Source organism: Colobus angolensis, unplaced genomic scaffold, assembly GCF_000951035.1.
Source record: "Colobus angolensis palliatus isolate OR3802 unplaced genomic scaffold, Cang.pa_1.0 Scaffold273, whole genome shotgun sequence".
Classification (NCBI taxonomy): domain Eukaryota; kingdom Metazoa; phylum Chordata; class Mammalia; order Primates; family Cercopithecidae; genus Colobus; species Colobus angolensis.
In genome coordinates this window covers 2,229,834-2,241,497 of record NW_012115966.1, presented here as the reverse complement: position 1 = coordinate 2,241,497, position 11,664 = coordinate 2,229,834, and the positions used below count along the sequence as shown (strand labels likewise).

At 45.0% G+C, this 11,664-nt stretch overlaps 1 protein-coding gene across 3 annotated transcripts in view; it reads left to right on the top strand.

Moving 5' to 3' along the window:
• Positions 1-11,664, top strand: part of KIAA1324 (KIAA1324 ortholog) — a 100,777-nt gene that overhangs the window by 57,649 nt on the left and 31,464 nt on the right. For 2 of the 3 annotated variants that reach the window (XM_011948136.1, XM_011948137.1), the window contains 2 exons: positions 7,139-7,259; positions 9,762-9,954. In XM_011948136.1, coding sequence (XP_011803526.1) covers positions 7,139-7,259; positions 9,762-9,954 — 314 coding nt within the window. The remainder of the gene's footprint in view (positions 1-7,138; positions 7,260-9,761; positions 9,955-11,664) is intronic. The other variant, XM_011948138.1, reaches the window with a different exon arrangement.

Below are 11,664 nucleotides of genomic sequence, written 5' to 3'. Positions count from 1 at the left end.
GGCCGAGACTGCTTGTTTTAGTTCACCACTAGCCCTCACGTCCTCGCGTCCCCCGAGGACCTCCGCAGGCTGGGGAATGCCCATGTTAATCCCCAGAGGCCCCATTTGAGGGGCTTTCCAGCCAGTCTGGGCCATCCGTTGCAGTCATCGTTGGCCAGCTGGGCTGGAGAAGTGCCCTGGCAGGAAGAAGAAGGCTGGTAGAACAGTAGACCTCACTGCCACCTGGTCACCTTGTGCTTCTCTCTTGTAGAGTTCTGACCAGTCATCCCTGTCTTCTTAGCTCTGCTGTTGTAGGGGTTATTTTGAAGCAACTAGGCTAAACGTCTGTGGGAGCTGCCTTGTCCTGGCTTTCAAACCACCATCACTTGGAAGAGAAACAATGTGGTTTAATGGTTAGTCAGATCAGAGTTAGAGATGTGTTACTGTTTTTGCCACAGTCCTTAGACACCAAGACCCTGCTCTTGAGAAATAGGGGCAAGCAACAGCTTGCAATGGCAACTAAACCTCTTTGGGATGTGTGTTTATGGTCTATCTCCTCCCCATCCCATCCTTGCTAGCACACTCCCCACCACATACACATAAAAGCTCTAGAAGTCCACAGGTTTTAAACACCACTGCCTCACCGGAACCTAGCACATAACAGGGCCTCAGTATGTGCTTGTTGAATGTGGGATGAGTGAACATTATTTTCTTAGAATGTAGAAGAACAGACATATTCCAAGTTAACAATATCTTCCGAGATATTGTTCCTGAGCTATAAAAACATTTTATATTTTATAATAAAATAAAAAATAAAATATATGCCGAGACATTTAAACACTTTAATTCTAAAAGAACAGAATGTTTGAAAAAAAATTAGCACTTAATATTTATTTGCACAACTGCAATGCAATGTTTTTGAAAGTTGTCAATAGCGAACAAATAAGTATGAGGGACCCACCACAGCCCGGGTATGTCCAGTGACACTGCCACAATGTGCACTCTGCCTGCTGCCTTCCACTCCTCCCTCTTGGTGTTTCTGAGTTTGGCCAATCATATGGATGATAATTAAAATATTTTTGGAGGGTTTGGTGACTCACACTTGTAATTCTAGCACTTTGTGAGGCCAAAGTGGAAGGATTGCTTGAGTCCAGGAGTTCAAGACCAGCCTTAGCCACATAGCAAGACTCCATCTCTATAAAAAAATTTTTTTTAATTAGCCAGATATAGTGATTCACACCTGTAGTCCCAGCTACTCAGGAGGCTGAGGAGGGAGAATCACTTGAGCCCAGGATGTTGAGGCTGCAGTGAGCTGTGATCACACCACTGCACTCAAGCCTAGGCAACAGAGTAAGACGCCATCTCTAAATATATATAAATTTATATTTTATAAAAATATTTTTTTATTTTGGAGATATTTCTCAAATTTAGACTATCAGATCACCAGGCTTCTGCCTTCTGGAGTTTTCAATAGAATACTTAGAGATTGGGCATGTTCTGTAGGACCTGTGGTATCACCTTTTTTAAAAAAAAAAAATTAAAGTTGTGGTAAAATACACATAATAAAATCTACCAGCTTAACCATTTTTAAATCTACAGTTCAGTGGCATGAAGTACATTCACATTGTTGTGCTACCATCGGCACCACCATCGTCATTATCCGCAGAACTGTCTTACAGAATTGAAATGCTGTACTCATCAAACAGTAACTCCCCATCCTGCTCCCCCAGCCCCTGACAGACACCATTCTTTCTGTCTCTATGAATTTGACTGCTATGTACCTTGTATAAGTAGAATCATACAGTTATTTGTCTTTGTGACTGGCTTATTTCACTTGGCGTAGTTTTTGTGTTTTTATTCTGTGGAGTTTGGTTGGCGGGCTCCAAGGTCAGCCCTAGGTAGAACTGGGAAGTAAGGAGGGGCCTTATCCCCAGCTCCCCCCCCACTTTCCTGCCCCATCCCTCCGTCAGTTCCCACCCACCTGAGGTCCCTGCTTAGTGGCTAAATGTCTTCTGCCCCCTCATCCCATCTTCCACTTATCCGCAAAGAGAATCTGATTGGCCTAGTGTGGGTCATGTGTCCACCCACAGCAGAGGAAGGTGGGCCACCTCACTTGCAATCCCATCAAGACTGTATATAATAAGGAGGCAATAGTTCCTCCCAGAGAGGCGCTGCTCTCAGAAGAAGGGGGTTGGACACTGGGTAGGCACAAACAATAGATGTCTTTGTTGAACCTCCAACAAGGTTCAAAATGCCTTTCCACCTTTCCATTGCACACGGCTTTGGACTTGGGTCCCTTACCCTTGGGTGTTGTTTGCAAAGTTTTTTATGCGCTTGGCTTTCCTTGCAAAGTTTTTAACAGCTTGAGAGCCACTGCTGAGCCCCAGACACAGTTTGTAAGCGTGATAGGAGCCTACACAGGCTGCTCTCAAACACCGGCAGCCTTGAAAACAGATTCTGGACTCAGATTGCCTGGGTGCAATCCTGGTTTGGCAGTTCCTGGCTGTGTGGCTTTGAGCAAGTGACTTCGCCGCTCAATGACTCAATTTTCCCATCTGTAAAATGGTAAAATAATTTACCATTGGATTGTTTTGAAGATTGGAAAACCTGCTGTGTGATGTGCTTGACCTACATCATCTTAATCAGGCTCACAGGGGGCCCTATCGCACAGGGGGAAGAGGCACTCCCTCTCTGGGCAGATGCAACCCTTCAATAGGGCACACCACCTAGCATGCAAGGTCTGAGCTAAAATTCACCCTCCACTCATGCCCTGAGCTAGGTAACCTATGAAGAGCCTGCATAATGATACAGCAGCCCAGCCCCTGTATGATGCAGAGGTTTGTATATCCCCATTTTTCAGTGAGGCAGCTATGGCTTAGGGAGGTCGAGCACCATGTGGGAAGGGGTAGTGGGATCACTTCTCATTTGCCTATTTACTTAGGGCACATGAAAGAGGCTAACCCAGTGCCTAGGACTCTCCTTCCACCTGAATTGTGGACCACATCTCTGTCATCAGCTAACCAGCTTAAACCTTATTCGTCTTCCACAGTGGATGGTAACAAAGTACAGCTCTAGCATCTAATCCATAGATTACCTCCAATCTCTAGTCTTTAAACGGTTCCTTTTTTTATTTGAGACAGGGTCTCACTCTGTCATTTGGGCTGTAGTGGCATGATCATGGCTCACTACAGCCTCAACCTCCCAGGCTCAGGTCATCCTCCCACCTTGGCCTCCTGAGTAGCTGGGACTACAGGCACATGCCACCACGCCCGATGAATTTTTGTATTTTTAGTAGAGATGGGGTTTCACCATGTTGGCCAGGCTGGTCTCAAACTCCTGACCTCAAGTAATAGGTCAGAACTCCTGCCTCAACCTCCCAAAGTGCCAGGATTACAGGTGTAAGCCACTGCACCTGGCGTCTAAACTGTTACTTTGATAAGCATTTTTAAAAGTAACAGATACTATTTGAAAGCGAGTGGTGGGAAGGTAGAAGGAAGGACAAATTCCCATCCAGGCACCATCCTGACTTGACAGTTTTCTTATTTTTTAGTCATTTCAGCAGTCCATTCAATACCTAGACAGTAAGGACTAAAAGTATTGTGAGTCTGAGTGAATTCTTCTAGAGCTGAGAGATCAGTGTTACTGACAGATCAGTCAATACAGGCAAAGCATATTCCAGTTTCAGGTGTTATTTTTCCTCTTCCTTCACTTGTGCCCAGGAGTATTACATGGCTGGGTGATGCTAGGGAAGGATGCACTAACTAAATTTCCCCACCCCCTCATTTCTAAACCGTTCCTTTATTTTCCTGATGAACAGACAGCACCCACTGCCTGCTGTGTCCCATTTAGCAGTGTAATTTGGGTGTGCGTCATAGAATTGTGCACAAGGAGGAGGAAGGAGTTACGTGCTGGATGTATATACTGAATGTGTTTATGTGCTCCTTTGTAGACCTGCACTTTATGCAAACTATATACTTTCAGACAGATCACTGAGTAAACTGAGGTACTGTCAGGGAATTGATGTGTTCACAGAACGCTGAATATAATTGAGGAGTCCTGCCAGTTCTATCCCGGATTTAACTCTCTCTAAGCTTATGTCTTTTTTTTTTTTTTTTTAGACAGTCACTTTATGCAAACTATATACTTTCAGACAGATCTGGCGTGATCTTGGCTCACTGCAATCTCTGCCCCCACTCCTGGGTTCAAGCGATTCTCTTTCCTCAGCCTCCTGAGTAGCTGGAGTTACAGGCATGTGCCACCACGCCCGATGAATTTTTGTATTTTTAGTAGAGACAGAGTTTCACCATGTTGGCCAGGCTGGTAACAAACTCCTGACCTCAGGTGATCCACCCACCTCGCACTCCCAAAGTGCTGGGATTACAGGTGTGAGCCACTGTGCCCCGCCCTAAGCTTATGTCTTGAATGGTGTGACCTCAAAGTGTAGTTCAGATTTGAAACAGGTGTATTAAAGCCAAACACCTTGAATGATGTAAATATCCCCAAGTGGCATGAAGTAAACGAGCACACATGGAAAGGGAAATTTTCTTAGGCTTGAAACCACCATTTCCTCAGCAAACCTCCCACCTGAGTAGGACCCAGGGGACATCAAATGAAAGACGATGAAAAGTAACGGATTTGGCCCATGTGCCTCCAAGAGGCCAAATGCAGTCAGAATGAACTGAGATGATCTTCGAACAGATTAGATATTTTAACACCAATTCTCATGCCTCAGAAGTGAGCCTGGCTGCTGGCAGACAACCAACACTGTCATGTTTAATTTTTAGATTTGGCTGTTAAATTTGGCCCTGCGTGAGTCTGTGTTTGATCAGAGTCTATAAGGGTGGAGGATTCCTGGTGGGAAGGCCTGGTTTCTAGCTCAGTGACTTATAGGCTGTGCGACCTTGGACAAGCTATCTCGCCACTGAGAGTCTGTTTTCTCGTCTGTACAATGAAGGAAACAACCCCTGGTCTACTTGCCTTATAGGGAGTCGTGCAGATCAAACGAGATGGTATTTGGGAACTGTGAACACACTACACAAAAGACCAGCATGGATATGTTCACGAGCACCACACAGTCCTTTCTGCCTTGCTCACTCAATTCTCCATTTAATTTATACACAGTGGACTTTACCCCTCATTCTTGCAGCACTTTTGAGAGTATCATTTTAAGAAGTGGATTGACATCACATATGCATAGTTGCCCTGTTTATCCTCAGAGTCCTCTGAGATGAGGAAAAGACAAGAATTATTAGGAAAAATAGACCCAGAGAGACGGTAGCCCAAGGGCACAAAGAATTCCCATCCTGATATTCTTTCTTTCCTAGATGACATTGACATCTACATCCAAAGCCAAAGATTCTGGTCAAAAGTTAATCTCTTGGCTGGGCATGGTGGTGCACATAGTGGTTCCTGTAGTCTCAGCTACTTGGGAAGCTGAGGTGGGAGGATCACTTGAGCCCAGGAAGTCAAGGTTACAGTGAGCCATGATCACGCCACTGCACTACAGCCTGAGTGACAGAGCAAGAGACTGTCTCAAAAAAAAAAAAAAGAGAGAAAGAAAAGAAACTACATCTTTACTATATTGCAACAAGTCTGAAACACCACTGCTTCTAAGACACCATTTTTTTAATGTGTCACAAAGAAAGAAAAAGCTCTATCCCTTGAAACATAACACAATTTTTCCTTACTGTGTCAATTTTAAGAAACGTCTCGATTTCATAGACGTTAGATGTGGAAAAAATACGCATCTTGGAATAGATGAAATGAAGTGTGTTTACCTCTCCCCAAAAATAAAGCTTTTTCCTTTTGGTCCTGACGCATTTTAGATTAGCAAACTTCAAAACTGTTGTATTTTTTGTCTTAGCTCCTTGACATTGTACATGTCATGCAATCATGCTTTCACGTGGGTTAAGGGGGAAATTAATTCTATTTTTCTTATGGATACAGTAATACAAAGTACCTCTGGGCTTGAATATAGTTTTAGGTAAGTGCAGATTGTAAACTATTTGTCAGAGCCAAAATCATCACTAATTCCATGGTCTGTTGTTTATTACCAGATTTAAAGGAGGAAGAAATGCTTAAGGGCATTTGGCACATCAATTATGTTTTCTTTGTTCTGAGTAGAACTGTTTGTTGTTGTTGTTGTTGTTGTTTTACTTAATGCTTGATTTGATTGTTTTGTTTTTATCCCATTTATTTTTAGCTCAGGTAAAACAATTAAACTATGAGTTTCCCATTGCACAGACGAATCAGGGATGAACAGGCTCAAGTGAGAGCACATCACCTGCCTCGGCCAAATATAATATTTTCATAAAATGCAATTGGGAATTTGTAGTCTTTCTGAGTGGAAAGGAGCATAAGAAACACAGGGAAATAGGGCCAGGTGCAGTGGCTCATGCCTGTAATTCCAGCATTTTGGTAGGCCAAGGTAGGAGGATCACGAGGTCAGGAGTTTGAGACCAGCATGGCTAACATGGTGAAACCCTGTCTCTACTAAAAATACAAAAATGAGCCTGGCGTGGTGGTGGACGCCTGTAGTCTCAGCTACTTGGGAGGCTGAGGCAGAAGAATTGCTTGAACCCAGGAGGCAGAGGTTGCGGTGAGCCAAGATGGTGCCACTGCCCTCCAGCCTGGGCAACAGAGCGAGACTCCGTCTGAAAAAAAGAAAAAAAAAAAAAAAAGGAAAAAAAAAAAAAAGAAACACAGGGAAATAGAAATACATACCACTTCTGTGATGAGGCTTTGTAAATTTTTTGTGGACTAAGGCTTCCATTTAGAACATCCTCCCATTTAGAATGTCCTCGTTCATAAATGCTACACTTTGGAATAAGAAAAACTTCACCTATTTCTAGCTTGTTCCTTAGTTACCTTCCCACATTCCTCTGCTCCATAAGGATATTACTTAAACATAACAACAAAGAGAGTCACACACAAAAATGATTTCTAGGGACTAGAGCGTGGCGGGGTGGAAAGGAATGATCCAAATCATTGTAGTTCTTCTACTCGGCTCATAATCATCAGCTCCCTGCCGGGGGTCCCAGGGCCCATTTCTGAGAGGATGAGCATCAGTAGCCATGGTGCTGGGCAGGAAGTGGGTGGGAAACTCTTAATGTTTGATCACTGCTAATGCACGTTTTGCCCACTGTTCTCTCCCCTGCAGTCTGAGTACCACTATGAGTACACCGCGTGTGACAGCACGGGTTCCAGGTGGAGGGTCGCCGTGCCGCATACCCCGGGCCTGTGCACCAGCCTGCCCGACCCCGTGAAGGGCACCGAGTGCTGTAAGCAGCTGTCCTGCTCAGGGCCTCCCTGTCACTCAGCTTTGGTCTCTCCCCCAAGTCTCCTGCCATCCAGTCTGGGCCCTTCCTGGCACAGCAGCTGCATTAAGGAATCAGATATTTTTCCCCAATGAGTCCCCACATCCCAGACCCTCATGAGATTTGGTGCAGAAGTATTTCATGAAAGCAAGCTGGATATCTGAATTTGCTTTCATTTTTTAAAGGAATTTAAATCCCATCAGTGGATACAGCATAAGCAACGCCAGCTGTGTGCACTCAGATATTCTTTTCTGTTTGCATACATTTTCATTTTGCCTGTGTATGTCTCTCCAATCTACACTCACTCATCAGCCACAATCAGTCATTAGGAAAGATTGAGATTTGCTTTCATTCTTAAAAAGGAAGTCAGAGAGGCTAAATTTCTGCAGAGACATCCTTTAAAATGCTCCAGGCATCACTTCAGGGGACAAGAATCTTCCTGACTGTGGATCTGATTGTGCAATAGGAAAGGCAGTGGCTTACCGCAGCCCCAGCACCTGCCTCTGTGATTCTGCAGTCACAACTTTTCCACAATTGGCAGCTTTTTCCTCTGCATTATTATTTTAGGAATGCAAAGAGAGTAACAAGAAAAACCAGGCACTAGATTTAAGGAATTATTTGAAGAGTTGGAAAGGAGTTTGAAGATATTTAAATTCTCAAATCAGCTTAGTACAGTGCCTGGTTGAGTAAGTGAGCAAATAAATACTTGTTAAATTGATGACTGGATATTGCTGAGACCTGAGCAGAATTGAGGTGTGACTAGTGGAAACAAATGAGCCATCTTCACTGAACTCTGCTGAACTCTGCTGACTTCAGTGAATCCCACTATGTATAAGCACCATGATGTGCACATGCAGTGTGAACTGCAAATACAAATAAGGCCCAGTCTCTGCTTTCAGCAGCTTAGGTGGTGGAAAGTGCAGACATTCATTCATTCACTCATTGTTTCAGAAACATTCATGAAGCTCCCAGTCTGTGCCAGTCACTGAGCCAGCCATCACCGGAGGAGCTCAGAGCCTAGTGTAGTTTCTCATATATGATATGAGAAAGAATGAGAGTTACGAATATTTAGGGATCAGACATAGCTGGGAGGGCCACATGAGCAAAAGCTTAGATGTGGATGAAGAGTGACACATTTGAGGAAGAGCTTGTGGTCCAGGGTAGAGGCAACACAGAGAAGGTGATGGATGGGGTTGAGGTGGAGAAGGATTTGTAGTGGGAGGTCAAGCTGGGAAGTTAGGCTGGAGGGAAACCATGGAAAACTGAGTGCCAGGCCAAGAGCATACTTCTAGAACCAAAAGGGAGTGCCTGTTTATTTTTTTAAATAAGGAGAGTAATAGTACATATGTGTTTTACGTTTTATTTTTTTAAAGAAAAGGTCTCACTCTGTTTCCTAGGCTGAAGTACAGTGATGCAATCGTAGCTCTGTGTAGCCTTGACCTCCTGAGCTCAAGCAATTTTCCCACCTCAGCCGTTTGAGTAGCTAGGATTACAGGCACACGCCACCACTCCCAGCTACTTTAAACATTTTTTTTTTTTTTGTAGTGACAGGGTCTCACTGTGTTGCCCAGGTTGGCCTCAAACTCCTGGGGCTCAAGTGATCCTCCTGCCTTGGTCTCTCAAAATATTGGGTTTACAGGCATGAGCCATTGTGCCTGATCATATCAGTGTTTTAGAAAGGTACCTCTGACCACGGAATGAGCAAAAATAAGAATAGGGAACTATTTAGGAGGATATTGCAATGACTGAGTTAACAGGTCATGAGAATCCCACCTAGCATGGTGACAGTACAACCAGAAAGGCAGAGGCCAGAGGCTCAAAGGAGAAATTCAAGGCTGAAGGGCCATATGTCGTTCAGAGGGGTCAGCACAAGAGACCTTGGCATCCTCTTCACCAGAGAGCTCTCAGAATGGTCAGGGCACCTCTCCAAAGGAAATGAGTGCCAGGGACAAGCCCAAAGTCCCACAGCAAGGCAGAGTATCCATGGCCCTAGATCTATTTTTTTTTTTAATAACAGCTTTATTGGTATATAATTTATATGCCATGAAATTCATTCCTTTAAGGATAAAATTCAGTGTTTTTGGAATATTCACTGCAACCATCATCACTCTTATTTCACATTTTAATCATCCTACAAAGAAACCTCATATTATTAGCAATCTCTCCCCAGGCCCCTCCCCGCAGCCCCTGGCAACCACAAATCTACTTTCTGTCTCCATGGCTTCGCCTCTTTTGGCCATTCCATACAAATAGAATCACACATAGCAAGGAATATCACCGCCGAAAGAAAAAAAATTTTTTAAGAAAAATAAAATAAAATCGCACAGTAAATGCCATGGCCCTAAACCTTAGTGGGCCAAACTCCTAGATCCCAACCCAGCACTCCTCCCTTCAGTTGTTCGCAGCCCGTGCACTTCTGGGGCTGCTGTGACCTCACTGCCCTGCCTTGTCTCTGCCGTTTTCCAGCCTTCTCTTGCAACGCCGGGGAGTTTCTGGATATGAAGGACCAGTCGTGTAAGCCATGCGCTGAGGGCCGCTACTCCCTCGGCACAGGCATTCGGTTTGATGAGTGGGATGAGCTGCCCCATGGCTTTGCCAGCCTCTCAGCCAACATGGAGCTGGATGACAGTGCCGCTGAGTCCACCGGGAACTGCACTTCGTGAGTTTGCACACACACACACCCCATCCCCAGCCCACTGGGGAAGGGGCTGCAGGGCACACTGGACAGCCTCCTCCACGGCCCCTCAGGCTACGCAGGGAGGATGGAGGGAAGAGGAAGGCAAGCTGCCAGGGTGAGGCCTGTAGCCATGCCCACAGGACCGGTGGATATGACTCTGCCTGGCCCACTCTTACTGGCCTAAACTTACCAGTGATGGACAGGCATTTGTGGGAGGTAAAAAACATGGGAAAATAAGAGAGTGGACAAGGGGACAAGCGTTAAATGGCCCAGTCTATTTAAAACAAAACCCAATTGGAGCTGGGCACAGTGACTTGCCCCTGTAATCCCAGTACTTTGACAGGCTGATGTGGGAGGATTGCCTGAGACCAAGAGTTTGAGACCAGCCTGGGAAACAGCGAGACCCCATCTCTACAAAAAGTTAAAAAATTTGCCAGGTGTTGTAGTGCATGTCTGTAGTCCCAGCTACTCAAGAGGCTGAGGCAAGAGGATGACTTGAGCCCAGGAATTCAAGGTTAGAGTGAGCTATGATCACATCACCATACCCCCGGATAACAGAGCAAGACCCTGTCTCAATTAAAAACAAAAACCGGCTGGGTGCAGTGGCTCATGCCTGTAATCCCAGCACTCTGGGAGGCCAAGGCAGGTGGATCACCTGAGGTCAGGAGTTCAAGACCAGCCTGGCCATAGTGAAACCCCGTCTCTACTAAAAATACAAAAAATCAGCCGGGCATGGTGGCAGGCACCTGTAATCCCAGTGACTCGTGAGGCTGAGGCAGGAGAATCGCTTGAACTGGGAGGCAGAGGTTACAGTGAGCGGAGATCGCACCATTGCATTCCAGCCTGGGTAACAAGAGCGAAACGCCGTCTTAAAAAAAAAAAAAAGAAAGAAAGGAAAAGAAAAACGAAAACCGAAAAAACACAACTGGATTTCCACCACAGAATTTTGGATCAGCCAATATACTTTCTCAGCTTAACTGGAACACAATATGCAAAGCTTGGGTATTTTCCCGGCTTGGGTGCTAACTTTTTTTTTTTTTTGAGACAGAATCTCACTCTGTCACCCAGGCTAGAGTGCCGTGGTGCCATCTCAGCTCACTGCAACCCCCAGCTCCCAGGTTCAAGCGATTCTCCTGCCTCAGGCTGCTGAGTAGCTGGGATTACAGGTGTGTGCCATAATGCCCAGCTAATTTTTTTGTATTTTTTTTAGTAGAGATGGGGTTTCACCATGTTGGCCAGGCTGGTCTCAAACTCCTGACCTCAGGTGATCCACCTGCCTTAGCCTCTCAAAGTGCTGGGATTCCAGGCATGAGCCATTTTGGGTGCTAACTTCTAAAACTGATTCTGCCTAGCCTTTGCTCAGTGCTGGCTGAAATCTTCCAAATGCTGTGAGATCCCAGTAACTAGAAAATTTTCTTGGAAAGCTCAGTCCAGGGTACTTGGAGAACTGGATATCTATTTCAGATATGTCTTTTGTAGGCCAGGCACTATTCTGGATGCTTTATATATATTATTTTCTCTAATTCTCACAAGAACCCTGTGAAATAGGCATTACTATTTCTATTACAGAGATGAGGAACTGGAAGTTCAGCAAGGTTATGACCTGCCCTTTGTTATCTGGCTTACAGCTGGCGAGACTGAAATTCAAACCCAAGCTTCCACTGCTCCATAATGCCACATTCAAATAACATT